The sequence below is a fragment of the Bubalus bubalis genome, chromosome 4, assembly GCF_019923935.1.
Source record: "Bubalus bubalis isolate 160015118507 breed Murrah chromosome 4, NDDB_SH_1, whole genome shotgun sequence".
NCBI classification, from domain to species: Eukaryota; Metazoa; Chordata; class Mammalia; order Artiodactyla; family Bovidae; genus Bubalus; species Bubalus bubalis.
Window position 1 is genome coordinate 23,562,268 of NC_059160.1, and position 16,891 is coordinate 23,579,158.

The 16,891-nt window shown below is 45.0% G+C and overlaps 1 protein-coding gene across 1 annotated transcript in view; it reads right to left on the reverse strand.

Moving 5' to 3' along the window:
• GRIN2B (glutamate ionotropic receptor NMDA type subunit 2B) overlaps positions 1-15,978 on the reverse strand; it is a 157,605-nt gene extending 141,627 nt beyond the window's left edge. The window contains exons 1-6 of the mRNA XM_044941962.2: positions 15,841-15,978; positions 14,333-14,535; positions 13,439-13,610; positions 12,388-12,541; positions 7,210-7,335; positions 4,368-4,597 (exon numbers count right to left, since the gene is read on the reverse strand). Of these exons, the coding sequence (XP_044797897.1) occupies positions 4,368-4,597; positions 7,210-7,335; positions 12,388-12,541; positions 13,439-13,610; positions 14,333-14,535; positions 15,841-15,978 (1,023 nt within the window). The remainder of the gene's footprint in view (positions 1-4,367; positions 4,598-7,209; positions 7,336-12,387; positions 12,542-13,438; positions 13,611-14,332; positions 14,536-15,840) is intronic.
• Positions 15,979-16,891: the final 913 nt, after the last annotated feature.

The window sequence follows — 16,891 nt, forward strand, 5'->3', positions numbered from 1 at the left end:
ACTGTTACTATTATTATCAGTAGAAGTAGTTGTAGCAGTCACAGCAGTGGTAGTGTATGGTGACCAGAGAAGGGATAGATTAAGTGGAACCCAAACTGGAAGTCATTAAATGAGAAGACAGGAGATTAAATGAAGAAGTGGGTGCAGGATGTTAATACCAATCTTAGCTGTGCATAATGTTGTCTAGGGAGACATCTTGGCAAAGTGCTTTTTAGAGGCCAACACATAGGAACTCAAACCTTGGCTCTGAACTCAAACCTTGATAATGTAGGACTTTTCGGAATCACTAAACTTCCTGGAGCCTCAGTGTTCTTCTCTGTAAAATGGGAATAATCACACCTCATGGAAATCATTTGTGTAACACAGACGCAACATACTTAATGTATCCAACACCCAGAGACTATGTCTCCTGTTTATCGGGCCAAGCTCTTTCCCCTCCAAATGGTGGTTGGCAGACTGCGAAATGAGAAACCCATCTGGAGAGCTGAGAATATGAGAATGAGCATTGTGGCTCTTTGTTAAGAGAAGAAAGATGTCACCAGCCCCCTTACAGCCTCCTCCCACTGGGGGAGCTGAAGGAATGTACAGTAGGGCTGCTAAATGTTAGAACTTGCAAGCATTTTTAGTTATAGATGCAGTGGAGTCATTCCGAATTCACTGATGTAATGTGCTATTGCAAGATGGAAGGCATCCAGTAAAAAGGAACCCCAAAATAGGATGCCATGGAAATTTAACTCTGAACATTCTGCCTTTGAACCTTGACTTAAATAAGACCCAGGAACATTTTCCTGACATAAAATCGAAGTTAATTTCTTAAAATATATAGATTTAATGATGGCAAATACCTTCCCATCATCACTCCACAATATTTACGATTTGGTCTGATTTACATAGAAGATATGTCATCTTTGAGAGTCAAAACAAGCTTAGAAACCCTTCTCCACTTCAAATGTTACCTTCCCTGATGAAAACTTAATTACATTGAAAAAAAAATTCTCAAAATCACCTCATTTCTTTGCAAAGCAAAATGTTATGGCTTTGATGGCTGTATTACTTTTTTTCTAAATTCACAGAATATACTTCCTCTCATGCAAAGTCATTCCCAAGACTTAGCTTTTAGTTTTGATGGAAAACTAATAAGAATTTTGATGTTTTAAGTGTACTTTCGGCAAACTCTGATTTATAATACTGCTCCTGACACTGATATGCAGTCGTATGTTATTAGTTACTTGAATGTTTTCTATAATTATGTAATTGATGTTGACACTTTCTGGTAGGATGCTTACCATTTACTATTTTGTCATTTGCAGAGTTCTGAAATGGATCAGATCACCATGTTCAAGCTGAGCAGCTGTTAAAGGGCTCTTTTCTCTTGCTGTTTTCTTTGCCTGTCATGCTCAGTCCATTGCTCTGTGCAAGAGACTATTCAATAGTCACTTCTCTCCTTCTCTTCCCACAGACTTTTTATAAAAATGATAACCAAGTTAAGGTCACTGACCTTGTGGAGCACATGGTCAAATAGGGGGAGAGGGATTTCCTTGGTGTCCAGTGGTGAAGAATCTGCCTTCCAATGCAAGGGATGTGGGTATGGTCCCTGGTCGGGAACTAAGATTTCACATGCCCCAGGGGCAACTAAACTTCTGTCCTGAAACTACTGAGCCCATATGCCACAACTAATACTCAGTGCAGCCAAAAATAAATATTAAAAAATAGAGGGAGATACAGGTACAGGTCAGGTACAGGTCTGTAGATTACAATGTGGGAGACAAGGGTTATAACAAAGGTACAAATGATTGCCAGGACAGAGAAGACAATGGCTAACTTCCCAGATGAGAAAGCTTAAAGTGATCTCGAATTTGTCTTGCCATTTCAGTAGGAGTGTGGTGAGAGCAGAAGTGAGGAGAGCAACCCAGGCAAAGGCATGTGGTTGGGAAGGAGAAGGAGGCAAGGATGCCTGGAACATAGGGTATAGGAGTCTACACACGATGAGATGGAATTGATGGCATAATGGGGATCATTAGTAAAAGCTCTGAAAGCCACATCTGAAAAAAGTCACCTTTACTCTGTAAACAATGGAGCCACAGAGCTCTTCAAGCAAAGGAGGGATCCATCTTTTCAGAACATAACCAACATGGCGTGGAGGACAGACAGGGGCAGGACCTCTCTGTTCAAGTGGTGTGGCCCAGAACGGTATGTTCTTTCAAAGCCGCAGAAGGGAAAACAATCTCCCTCCATCTCAATTATGCTTAGCTCAAGTAGCAAATCATTCAGTTGTTGCCGGATGGCCCTTGAGAGGATGGAAAACATAAATACAGTGTCCTAATGAATTCTCGGAGGCATCGGAAGAAAACAATGTGATAAAAGTGGTGGCTCCCCCACCGAACGGCCCAGAGTGCCCTGACCTCAAGCACGCTGTGTACTGCAAAGGGACATGGCTCCACCACCCTCTGCATGGGGACAGGACCGGCCGCACCTCTGCCATTCCCTGATGTGAGGACACGGTCCCCCGTACCTCTGCCAGACCCACATGTGGGGATGAGCCCTGCCATGCCTCTGTCACATTTGTGTTTGAGAAGTGGCATGGCTTCCCTGGTGGCTCAGAGGGTAAAGAATCTGCCTGCAATGCAGGAGACCAGGGTTCAATTGCTGGGTTGGGAAGATCCCTTGGAGGAGGAAATGGCAACCCACTCCAGTATTTTTGCCTGGAGAATCCCCATGGAAGGAGGAGCCTGGCAGGCTACAGTCACAAAGAGTTGGACACGACCGAGTGACTAACACATACACACATACGGCCCACTGCAGCTAGGCCAGGTCCAGGTATGGAGCCCTGTGGGATCAGCTCTTCTCAGCCCCATGACTGCCCAGGTTACAGAAATGGGCACAAAAAGCAGTTGTATAAGGGAGTGAGGGGAGAGGTCTAGCTCAGATTTTCTGCGGGGATCATGATGGTGAAGGAAGGATATTGACAAAGGAGCAAGGTGAGAAAGACTTAAAACGAATGAAGTAATAGATGGATGAATATCTGAATAAATGCATAATAATTCAGGAGTTAGAATAAAGAAGTAAAAAAAATAAAGCTTAAAAGTAAAGAAGGAAATACTAGAGAGGGAATAGGTTAAAAAGTAAGGAAGAAAAATAAAGTGAAAAGGAAGACACACCAGAGAAAGAGCTGACATAAAGAGGAAAACATCGTGAGTGATCCTTTTGTGTGTATACAAATATATATATATATATTCATTTGCTTAAAAAGCATGTTATCTTCTTCATGCTTCTGAATATTCTGATGAGTAGTGATGAATAGATGGAGAAACCGTAACTAGAGCCCCCAGAGAGACCATCTTCTCCTTTTCCCTCTTCCAAAACCATTTGCTCAGTGGTTAATTAGGTTTATCTTGAGGAAAGCTGTGCATGTGATAAACCATTAACTACATGACCCATCTGGTCTGACACAGGTCTGTCTGTATCACACAGTTTCTCCTGGGGGTAGAGATGGGCAATCACGGTTTCTAAATCTTAAGAAAGCAGAGAGGAGGAGGTTTGTGGTAAGTGAGAGTCTCCAGAGGATTCTGGGGTGTCCAGAAGCTTTGCTGGGCACTCCGGGAAGGCAGCCCCTAGTGCCAGGGTTGGACCACCCCAGTTACCAGAAGTGCAGGTGACAGAGCTCCACGGAAACTGGTGGTTCCAGCAGACCTAGAGGGTCACAGGTGCTGAGCATGGGTTTTGTATATCCTCATCCAGAGACCATGGCAACCGGCAGACATGCCCCCCTACCCCAACCATGGCACAGGCCAGCAATGAGGCCTGCGCTGGGTTCGGGGACAGCCCGTTCATGGGTGCACCCCCCCCCCCGACACCCTGGACAATCATCTAGTTAAAGGGCAGCTACTTTTCTTCAGGACACAATGAGAACAATCCTCCTTCCCAGCCCTGGGACTGCGCGAGAGTGCAGGAGAACAAAGGGGGAACGCGCAGGCGAACAGCCCTGGGTAGAAAATGAAGGCCTAAGGAGCTGGTGCGCTCAGTGTGGGTGCGCGGGGCAGCCCTCTAATGACACCCCAAAGTCACAGCTCTGTGCTGAGCGTACCCAACAACAGGAGCCCTGCGCTCAGAAAGCCGCAAACACACCAAGCCCCTCATTTGCAGCCCAGAGCCTGCTGGCGCCGACCTTTCACAAATGAGAAGGTGAATGTGAAGTGATATTATTTCAGTGGGGACACTGATTTCTGCTTCCGCATCCCAATTTAAGGAGTCATAAGAAAGAACGGTCGATTTTAGAGATTTAGAAAATTAACAGGTCCGTGGGAGCTCTGAGTACAGCTCAGAACAGGACCAAGGGAAAAGATGGCGGTTTCAAGTGGTGCTCCTACCTTTTTGTCACTCAGGCCGGAAACCTGGTCCACATACTCCTCTTGGATCATGAAGGCAGCTAAGTTGGCAGTGTAGCTGGCCAGGAAGATGACGGCAAAGAAGGCCCACACGGACACCATGATCTTGGACGTGGTACCCTTGGGGTTCTGCACGGGGACGGAGTTGTTAAACACCAGACCCCACAGTAACCAAATAGCTTTGCCGATGGTGAAAGATGGGCCACCTGGCTCTGGTGGGACAAAAAGACAAGGACAGAAGGTCAAGACAGACTCACTGGTTCCATTTAACCCTATAAGTACATAGGCTGATAAATTCCTGCTCAGACTGGACCCCAGCCAGTGAAGCCCCAGCCCTTTCATAGGTGGCCTTTTCAGTTGAGAGTTCATGTCTCACTTCTTCTGGGGCCCTCCAGAAGGCAGAAGAGAAAAACCAGAGGCCTGAGATGTATGGGGGATCTTACTCCAGCCAATGACCATAACTCAACAAGGACAACGGAGGAGCCAGCTTTCTGCCTCGGTGGATGGAAGACCATTAAGATCCCATCAAAACTGAGTAACAAAGGCAACCATCCTACTGTGGTCACCTTTGCATCCTCATTACTGTTGTTCTTAAAATTTATATTTGTATCTATCAAGAAAGCAATTAAACTTTAAAGAAGATGAGCAAGAACCATGCAGGGTCTTTTCTGCCCACTGGTCACAGACCTCCTCCAATTTTATTCACTGACGCTGTTTTGAATGCAGTTGATCCTGATTTTTCTTTGGCTTCTAGCACTCAGTACTCAGTGTTTCAAAGACAATCTTGACCTCACTCCCATGCCAACACCTCCCACCTGGTTGCCTCCAGCAGCGCCTGGCTTTTGTGTAAGAGAACACCAGGAGGCCCAGAGAGTGAGCCGCAGATCCCTGGCTTGTCCACATGAATCTAAAGGCGGAAAGGTAGGCTGTCCTTGTCCTCCACCCAAACTTTATGTAGATCATGCAGGGCTTCTGCCCATAAATTTATTGTGACCTCTCTGCTTTCTCTGCTTGGCGATGGTGAAACCTTGCCTGCTCCCTCTGCTTCAGAAACGAACATCTGTGCACACAGTTTTACAGCACATTAGCACAGGTCTTACGACGCTTTCTGTGATCCTTTGAGCATCTGCTCTGCCACCTAAATCATCAGTGACTACACATGTCAGGCCTAAGATCTAACTGTGCACACACATCTCTGTGTGTGGACCTTATTTCATGGAGCAGATGCACATTGAAAGAGTTGTGTCTAAATCAAAGTTTCGTACACTGTAAGATGCCCCAAGGGGACTTGGTATTTAAAGTGGCCCCATGTTGAATTCCTTGGCGAAGACAAGCATCCTTTGGTAAAGTGAGTCATTGTAAGGTTCTTGCTCTGAATTTGGTGTCTGAATATTTGCCGCTTTGATTGTCTTTGCGGGTCGGGGAGGGTACATGCTGGCTTTAGTTCTTAACATCGCCAATATACGTAGGTACTCTTGTGCTTCTCCAACGTCTCACTTTTACTAATTGGGATGGAGAGTAGTCACGGCTTTTGGGTGACCTTCTGGCACAAGCGGGAAGCACTTGAATATTCTGTATGGTGGAGACGTTCAAATTTCCAGCCCAGAATGCACACCCCAGGTGAGAAGGTAGGTGTGCACCTGGAAATCCCTCAGTGCAGGAGTGGCTCATAGCCTGGACTGTGAATTCAGCAGAAGCACAAGGGGAGCTTTGACAAAATATCGCTGCCTGGCACCCCACCCCCAGAGATTCTTAATAAACTGGTGTGGGGTGGAGTGGTTATTCTAACACGCAACCAAGGTAGAGAACTGCTATTTTGAAACATGTAGTGGTTCAAGTCCCGCTCTGGACTTGAATATTGACTATTCAGAATATTGGAACGTGAGGTCTTTACATCTTTGTCTTTTAAGTGCCCTATAGTTAATTCTTAATGTATTGAGAATCTCTCCTCTTTGAGGCATAATTCCAGGATAAAGTTCACACTGTGGATGGGAAAAGACTCAGAGAAGGCATGATATTTCCTAATCCTGGGGTTCTCAGGAAGTTTTAGAAGAGATATTTAGAAGAATCCCATGGCCCCCTTTGGAAATCCCAGTAAAATTTGTGTGAAGTCTCACAAATGCCTCAAACACATGGGTGGACCTTCATAGCCAGGAAGATGGATGCACCACCCCCAAGAGTAGCTGTGGGTGAGAACTGTTATCTCCTGGCCATTTTATTTAATACCCAAATCTATACCTCTTGACAGAGTGATGTGAGCTGCGGACACACGCTGTAGAGACCAGAGGTGATCCTTTGGCTGTGGAGAATTCTTTCAGTCACAACTACCCTGGCATGTACCCTGGGGTGACCTATTTTTTCTTTTCTTTCTTTCTTTCTTTCTTTTTTTTTATTATTCTAGATGTTTTATTCTCTGAATTCAGAAAATTCTGAAACTAGTTCCAGCCCTTGCTTTTCCATGATTCAGTCTACTTTTTTTTCTTATCCTCGATACATGCATCTCATCTGCCTTGTTAGCCCATCTGATCAGACAGACTGCTTATCACAGTCTTAGGTTATCACAACAGTTTCCTCTAACACGGTTACGTTACACGTATCTCCTGCCAGCTCTGCTCTCTCTTGCCCAGGGATGGAACCGGGCTTGGGGTCAGGCTTGAGCCGGGGAGGGGACATGCAGATTCAAACTAGCATCTTAATTGGGGTCTTTCTAACAAGTCACCAAGAGGACGACCTAGAAGACTGAGGGTCAGGGAGCAGGCAGACAGCAGGGGCACAGACTGAGAACCAGGAAAAGGCAGACATGCAGCGGTTACAGCCGCCTTACCTCTGCCGTCAGCGAGGCACCTGTTGTAACCCACGGGGCTAAAGTACTCGAAGACAAAGACGGCCACGGCCGAGACAATGAGGAGCATCACAAACATCATGACCCACACGTCAGCGCTGAATGGCTCTGGGGAAGAGAACATCAGTACTCGGGGTTAAAACAGTCCTGATTTAGTCATGTGTTCCTTCACTCCGTGCGATGCATCTCTTTGGGAAACACAAACCACAGGTGTGTGCTCCTTTCAGAGAGCCAGGGCCTGGGTTAGGGAGGAGTAAGAGGCTGTGTCTGACTATTTCCATTCCGCTGATAGGCACATGGAAATTGATTTTCTTTCAAATATGTGAGAAGGACAGCCTCTTGCCTGTCCTTTTTGAGACTGTAGAGATAGTTTCTGCCACGATTAGACCGATATCTGGGTTTTTGGTAAAAAGTGGAACTAAAATAAGTATTGAGGTGGCCAAAAAGTTGGGCTTCCCCAGTGGCTTAGTGGTAAAGAATTCGTTTACAGCGAAGGAGCTGCAGGAGTCGCGGGTTTGATCGCTGGGTGGGTAAGATCCCCTGGAGGAAGGCATGGAAACCCACTCCAGTATTCTTGCCTGGAGAATCCCATGCACAGAGGAGCCTGGTGGGCTATAGTCCGTAGGGTCGCAAAGAGTCGGACATGACTGAAGTGACTGAGCATGCACTCATGTGGCCAAAAGGTTCATTCTGATTTTTCCATAACATCTTACAGAAAAACTCAAATGAACTTTTTGGCCAACCCTACACTAGACATGGAGTAAGTGAGTCCTGTGGGACCCACTCTTGGTTTACACCCTCATCTATATGCCACACCCCACAGTGGGACCTAGGAAAGCTTACAGTAACATTTTCAAGCCTTGCGGCCAAGTTCATTCTCAACAAACTCAATCACTCTTGGGAGCTTGAATTGGTTCAGTAATACTTAAGTACAATGAATGACTCCCTTGCCTCCTTGCCTCACTTCTCTTTAACTTTCCTGCAAAGACTGACTTTTTCAACCTGCTTGGATATGGTATATTTTATTAGATATCATTAGTGTATAAGACTATGTCAATGTTAAAAAAAAAATCCATCTAAATTAAATATCAGTATCTACAACACTGAGAATATAGCAAGTAACAGAGGAACATGATAATTAACAATACAAGCACAATCTAGTTCTTATTTCCAGGTGACAGGGTTGATGGGACAAGACCAGGCAAGATAGCAGGAATGTTCTACACTGCTTTCTTTAATTTCTTTAATCATTTTTGGAGACTCTTTTCCAGCTGATCTAAATCTCTCTGGCTCAGAGGTGTCCAGTAATTGAACACTGAATTCCAGTAGCTCTATCTCTGGAGGCCTGTGAAAAGGGACAATCACTCTTCAGTCCCACAATACAATGCTTCCTCAATTGTGCCTCAAAATAGTTCTGGCCTTTTATAGCTGTCACATCACATTGTAAACTCCGAGCTAAGTGAATTAACATGCTGTTTTCTCCATCTTCCAAATCATTAATAAAGATGAAACTGAAAAGGGGGAAAACGGACTGGAGATTCAAAAATATTTCCTTAACTTTGAAATCTACCTTACTTTTGAACTCCGAAGGGAATTATAACAGCCTGGTCACTTAATTAATTTAAAAAGAACCTTGATAAGGCACACTCCAACTGTGAAATGCAAAACCTTTCAGTGGTAGCCAGGGATGTGAGGGTGGAAGGTACATTTCAAAGCCTCTAGACAGTAGAGTCAAACCAGTCAAGCCTAAAGGAAATAAACCCTGACTATTCATTGGAATAAAAAGCCTCTTGATGAAAGTGAAAGAGGAGAGTGAAAAAGTTGGCTTAAGGCTCAACATTCAGAAAACGAAGATCATGGCATCTGGTCCCATCACTTCATGGGAAATAGATGGGGAAACTGTGGAAATAGTGTCAGACTTTTTTTTTTTTTGGGCTCCAAAATCACTGCAGATGGTGACTGCAGCCATGAAATTAAAAGACGCTTACTCCTTGGAAGGAAAGTTATGACCAACCTAGATAGCATATTCAAAAGTAGAGACATTACTTTGCCAACAAAGGTCTGTCTAGTTAAGGCTATGGCTTTTCCAGTGGTCATGTATGGATGTGAGAGTTGGACTGTGAAGAAGGCTGAGCACCGAAGAATTGATGCTTTTGAACTGTGGTGTTGGAGAAGACTCTTGAGAGTCCCTTGGACTGCAAGGAGATCCAACCAGTCCATTCTGAAGGAGATCAGCCCTGGGATTTCTTTGGAAGGAATGATGCTAAAGCTGAAACTCCAGTACTTTGGCCACCTCATGCGAAGAGTTGACTCATTGGAAAAGACTCTGATGCTGGGAGGGATTGGGGGCAGGAGGAGAAGGGGACAACAGAGGATGAGATGGCTGGATGGCATCACCGACTCGATGGACGTGAATCTTAGTGAACTCCGGGAGTTGGTGATGGACAGGGAGCCTGCTGTGCTGTGATTCATGGGGTCGCAAAGAGTCGGACATGACTGATCGACTCAACTGAACTGAACTGATTCATTGGAAGGACTGATGCTGAAGCTGAAGCTCCAATATTTTGGCCATTTTATGCTAAGAGCTGACTCATTAGAAAAGATCCTGATGCTGGGAAAGATTGAAGGTAGGAGGAGAAGGGGACAACAGAGGATGAGATGGTTGGATGGCATCACCGACTCAATGGACATGAATGTGAGCAAACTCTGAGAGATAGTGAAGGACAGAAGAGCCTGGCATGCTGCAGTCCGTGGGGTCGCAGAGTCGGACACAACTGAGTGACTGAACAATAAAAAAGTGGAGTAGAAACCCTCTCCTTCTTGGTTCTGACCGACTGCAATCCTACTCCAATCTCACTTGCCCACGATTAGGGAATAACTGAGTAAAAGCATGTCTCAAGGCTTTTTTTCCCCTCATTAGGCCCAGGACAACTTTCAGTACATAAAACACAAAAAATATCTGTACTGGTCTACACAACTTAGAAAGTACCTCATCACATAGTTTCTATGGTCCTTTAATAACGACCCTTTTCATTATGGATTATTATATGTATTTTACAGAGCAGTAAACTAAGACTCAATGGTCCCAGCCCTTTGTAAGTTCATACTCAGAAGGTGGCAGGGCCAGGTTATAAACATTGAGGGCTTCTGAGGGCAAAAGTCTGTGCTTTTCCACTTAAAATCACATCTTAGTCTCAGCCCACTGGACTGGCTCCTGATTTAGGAGTCGAGCTCTGAAATGGCCCCACATGTACTAGAACACAGGCTGTAAGGGCAGCCACATCTAAACTTTAATCCTAGATCTGCTCCTTACTAGCTGGAAGACTGCTGGAAAATTACATAAATGAGATTCAGTTTCCTAAGCCATAAACTGGGTATGTTAATAGTGCCAATGAAATAATATAATCGAAGTTTGTAGAGCGATGCCTGGGCCTTCACATAATAAGTGTTCAATAAGTATTGACTTCTTTTACTCCTATAATTAACTGGCTGTTCCTCCTCCACACACACACACCCCCCGCCTGGCATTTCTATGTCATCCTAGAGCTACACTGAAGTATCTCTGGGTCTTCTAGTTCAGAAGTTAAGGTTAGTGCTGGGCTGACAAGGTGAGAATTACAATATGGCTTATTTGTATCTTTTAATGTTTCAATTACCCTTGTAAAGGAGAAAAAGCAAATAAAATACGTAAAACTGCTCTGAGGATTAATATACATGGTGTGTGCTATCCAATAACATTTCACATAAAATTGGCAGGGTGAGAGTCGCTTTACTGTAAGAGGTTAGTTGAGAAATCTGAGTAATTATAGAAAAAATTCTCTGGAATCTGTAACTCTGCCTTGGAGTATGTTCCTTCAATAATTCCCCCCAGATTGGAGCTGAAAGAAGTGTTAGTCATTGTTTATTCCAATATCCTCACAAAAAAGTATTAGTGCCCTTTAGAGAGATGGTGGCTGGCCCAAGGACCTGCAGCTTGTTCAGGACCAAACCAGCTTCCTATCTCCTAGCCAGTGGTCTGGTTTCAAGGTGACATTTTATTTTCCAATCCCTTGCTCTCACAGTCCCTTCCAAAAAATATGGAGTATGAGCTCACAAAAGACCTCATCTAATTGAAATCTTGGCCTCACCTCACTCGGTCTTATATCATATGGAAGGCTTTTGACACATAAGTGATGCTGGAGAGTGAGGTACAGGTTCCTATGGGCAAGGGTGGGGGATAGGTTAGGGTCAGAATAGCTTGATTTGGCAAAGCCTCTGAAAATTAATATGAAGGCATATTAATTTTTTTTTGGTAGCACTGAGCTCCATTCTTGAAGATAATCTGAAATAAATAGGTATTTGAATGATATCCAGAATTAGAAGTTATTAAAGCAGGAAGCAGCTTCAGAGATCAGCTAATCAAAAATGCCTTCTTCTACGGATGAAGGCTGAGTGCCAAAGAACTGATGCTTTCGAATTGCATTGCCTGAGAAGACTCTTGAGAATCCCTTGGACAGCAAGGAGATCAAACCAGTCAATCCTAAAGGAAATCATCCCCAAATATTCACTGAAAGGACTGATGCTAAAGCTGAAGCTCCAATGTTTTGGCCACCTGATGCTAAGAGCTGACTCACTGGAAAAGACCCTGATGCTGGGAAAGATTGAAGGCAAAAGGAGAAGGAGGTGGCAGGGGATAAGATGATTAGATAGCATCACTGACTCAATGGACATGAATTTAGGCAAACTCCGGGAGATAGTGAAGGACAGGTGAGACTGGCCTGGCCTGCTGCAGCCCATGGGGTCAGGAAGAGTAGAACGCAACTTAGCAACTGAACAACAGCAATAATGGATGAAGAAACTGGGCCCCAGCATGGAGCAAGCTTGTTCTAGCTTAAATGACAGGAAGTGGCAGGAGTGGGACTCAAGTAGGATCCCTTGCTACTGGTCCTGCATTTTTTTTTTTTTTTGAATAGGGAATGATGCCTTCCTATTTTTGAGGGTGTTCTTCAATTTCTATGTTGAAGAAAGATCAGTTCTGAGGTCCCCACAAGGAAATCCCTGGCTGAGGGAAGCTCCTGGCAAACCAGCTCCTGACTAAGAGAGCCTGGCCTGTACCTGTTCTTCCTTTCCTCTACTTGCCCCTGCATCCATATTCTTCTCACCTGCAAGCCCATCACTCACCTAAGAAGGCAGAAGGTGAGACAGTCCCATTGCTGCGTGACACCATGACGCTGATGCCAGTCTCTATGAAGGGCACGGAGAAATCAACCACCTCGGATCGCTCCTCGTTGATGGTCAGCGACCCCACTGCCATGTAGGCCCTCTTCATGACCACCTGAGGAAAAAGGTGCAAGGCTCCAGTTAAAAGTGCCCAGGGAGGTGATGGGTCAACATGGGGAAAATATTCTGGGCCCTAGAGTGCTTCCATTTGTATAGTGGGAACAGCGCATTTCATTTAGTCATCCCTCAGTGTCCCCAGGTACCAATACCTGCTGTGGATACCAACACCTGAGGATCTTTAAGTCCCACAGTCAGCCCTCCTTATCTTCAGATTCCACCAACTGCCGCTAGTAAACAAAGGACAGGATCTGTGGTTGGTGGAATCCCAAGATGCAAAACCCACAGGTAAGGAGGGCCGATGAGGTATTTATTGAGAAAAATCCATGCATAAATAGAGCCATACAGTTTAAACCTATGTTGTTCAAGAGTCAGCTATACTATTTTGTGTTTTCTAGATAGCTGGGTCGGGGGGTTGGGGGGAGGTTCCCTGGTGGCTCAGTGCTAAAGAATTTGTCTGCTAATGCAAGAGGCAGGAGTTAGATCCCTGGGTCGGGAAGATACCCTGGAGAAGGAAATGGCAACCCACTCCAGTATTCTTGCCTGGGAAATTCCATGGACAGAGAAGCCTGGCAGGCTACAGTCCATAGGGTAGCAAAAGAGTTGTACCCAACTGAGTGGCTAAGCAACAGCAGGAAGCTGCTGCATAGTGTAGGGAGCTCAGCTTAGAGCTCTGTGATCACCTAGAGGGGTGGGATGGAGGGTGAGAGGGAGGCAGAAGAGAGAGGGGATATAGGTTTACACATAACTGATTCATGATGTTATACAGCAAAATGAACACAGTATTGTAAAAGCAGTTATACTCCAATGAAAAATGCTGATTGTGAAATAAGCATTTTTTATATTAAATGAAATAAATGAAACATGGAAACGGCCCTTAACTCCTGACACTCACCTCTCCAATCATACCATTCCAGGTTCCATTGATTTTCTTCCCATGCTTGCCATTGGTAACCAGGTAAAGATCATAGGTGAACTTCACAGATTTAGAAATTTTCTTAAGGATATCAATACAGAACCCCTTGCAGCACTTTTTGATGTAACCTGGCTCCTCATCTGTTTTATTTCTAACCGGGCAAAGAAACAAACAAACAAAAAAAACAAAAACCAGGCTTTTATACAAGAGGCAAAATATTACCCTTTGCCATTAAAACTCCAACCACAAAGCAGGCACCCCTTCACAGCTCAGCACAATTTATATCAGGCCTGAGTGAGGACATAAATCAGAACACAGAACTAAAATAATCTCATTATCTCATCACACTGAACCATGTTTTCTTATAATTTTCAATGCTCCTTTGAAGTACAAAATGCATCAGGAAAGTACAGATATCCCAGCACCTTAGAGGCCTCTTGATCTCCCTTCTAGACCCTTTCCACCCTCGCCAAAAACAAACCATTATCCTGACTTCTAACAATATAAGATTAGTTTTATCTATTTCCCAAAATGTTTCTAAATCTCACAATGTCAAGACATGCTGACCGGAAAAAACATCTTTCAAAGCCAATGTAAATTTAAATCTCCATGAACTTGAATCTCATGGAGACCCAGGCAAAGCCTCAGAAATGATAACAGGTTTAGCGACAGTTCTCCCGGGTCATGATCTGGATAGAACCAGATGCCAGACCACAGGGCTGCCAGAAACCCCATCACTCAACAGTAACAGGATTCAGACATGGCACCCAATCAATTCTGTGCCTTGGATCCCAGCCTGGTGCCAACGGCTGGGGCCAATCTGACTGTCCCGGGCCCCACTCCCTCCCCAGAGCCCTGGGGAAGGTGACATACTCGGAGATGATGCGCTTTTGGCAGGGGACCGTGTTCCTCATGCAGGTTCCACTCAGAGGGTCCACGCTCTCCACAATGACAAATGGGGCTTCCTCCAATGTTACGATGCTCAGGTGGTCATCCTCCTGCTCTTCCGTCTCAGGACACATTCGGGGCCACACGTAGTACTTCATCTGCAGGGACTTGTCTTTCCACTTCCCTACCTGCACAGGGGTAAAGGAAAGACTCAGAAACCACTGGCAGAGACAGGGTGGCCTCTCCTGGCATCACCCAGTCAGCTGTTAAAAAGAGGCCAAAGATGCTGGCTTTGTCCATAGTAGAGACACGGATCCTCCTTAGACTGTGTGCTCAGGATGAGAATACTGTGTCTGGATCTAAGCAGGATATTCATTTACTCACCCATGTACCAAACGTGAAAAGAGGGCCTACTATGTGCCCCAGACACGCTGCTAAGCCCCAGGGCTCAAAGAAGCCCTGCCCTTCATCAAGCTCACATGGAGTGAAGGAGTCACAGTGTAATCAAATGTTTACGGTGGCCAGTGACAAGTGCAAAAACTGACGCCTGTCCCAGTGCTGGGAGGAGGCCAGAGCTGCCTGCCTGGAGCGCCTGGTGGTGTTTTCTCCTTAACTGTAGTGAGGAGTGGGACGATGAGAGCAGAGTGTAGTTCTGGAAAGGTCAACAGAGCGACGAGCAAATAATCCAGAAGGATGTGTTTTGGCCTGTGCCACAGGTCTGGGGGAAGCCATGTGGACAACTGGGTGGATCTGAATTGGAATAAAATGGTGAGTCAGCATGAAAGACTAGAGCACAGCTTGCCTGGGGAAGGGAGTGTGGTCATGGGGGTGATGAATGTCACAGGTCAATGCAGATACGCACCTGCTGGACTGGGTGGTGCCCCAGGGGGAATCAGAGAGGTCTCTCTCTGAGCTGTCACATGTGGTGTGTGCCCCCATGTCACACACTGCAGTGTAAAGGTGGGTGCCCCTGGCATCAGGCACGTGGTGGCCCTGCTGCCAGGCACTGGGAGAAATGTGTGGGTTCCATTCCTTTTTAAAAGAGCCGTTCATGCCTGTTTTTATAATAGAATCTGCACGCCTTGTTGGTAAGATTCTTGCTCTCACTCTATCATTGAGTTTACTGAAGAAAAAGGAAACACCTTTTAATTTTCTATAACCAAACATCTTCAATTAGCACCAGGAATTATAGATGGCAAATTCCTGCATTTTCTCAGTCTATAATTTGCTCCATGCAGCAAAGCAAATTAGTAGCACAGGTGAGGCTCCAAAACTACAGAATGACTTAATTTACGAACCTTGAAAACCAACAAGGAGCAATAAATGGGCAGGACTGCATACACTTCCAAGCAAACGGGCTTAGACTTCCACATTAATACAAACCTCAAAGCCACTTCTTTGTTTCTGCATTTGTCTACACCTCAGTTTCTACCTAGTGCCTCCCCAGCTGTGGTCTATACCTCCCCCCAGAATGTCTGGTGGGTATTACCTACTTTCATGCCCAAGTTAGGCTGTATAGCCACCACCTCTGTTCTCCTGTGTCGCTCTAGCATGGGCAGTGGCTTGGTGGCCTGGCCTCTCTTGTTTGGCATTAACCTTGATGCTAATTTTCTTCCAAGAGTGTCAGCCATGTTTCACATCTGTTCAGAATTAGGCCCTGAAGCAAACATGGCTTCCCTTTACACATCTAGTCTCTTCCATACTGCTGGTCCCGACTTTGGTGAAAGCTTGTTTTTCTCCATATTGCTAAGACTACTCATTTCTAAAATGAAAATGTCCAAATAGCTTCATATTGCTAAGACTACTTATTTCTAAAACAAAAATGTCCATGTGGAGATCTTAATAATGGCTTTTGTGTGTGATGTTGGGGAGGTGGGGCTTGAAGAAGGGAGGCCCCAGCCCTGGGGGGGCCGATGACATTGGGTCATGGCCCTATCCAAGCAGCCCTAGTTACCCCAGTGGCCAAATTGACACTTTCTGTATGTTCCATTATGTGAAAAAGATTGGGAAGCCCCAAAGTATCTATTTTTATTTTTTCACTGATGCTGTGTTACCCCAATAGTCTCACTGAATTTTCTTCTTTAAACTCAAATGTATATTCTCTTCCATCTTTATTGGTAGCCCAGTGGCCTGGAAGCCTATTTTGGGATCACTGGGAGCAACAGCAAACCTCACATAACATGTTGCTAGCATCCACCATGGACACTGCTGCCAGATGGATCTTCTTAAAACATCATATCATCATATAATTCCTGTTCAAAAATTTCAACAGCCTTCCATAACTCTCAGGATTGTGTCCAGGCTTATCACCTAGATGGTCGAGGTTTGGGCATTGAGTCTAATCTATCTTGATACTGTTAACTTCACTATTTTGAAACATACATCTCTCTTGTTAAAATCAGAAAAGGAAGTCAGTTTAGGAAATTCAGATAGGTTAATCAGGAACAGGTTTCAACAAGTTGGCTGCATTTTCTTTTCTGACAGCTTCGCTGTATCGGTGAAACAAAAATGCTGCAGACATAGCATGCTGACAAGTTTTTTCAT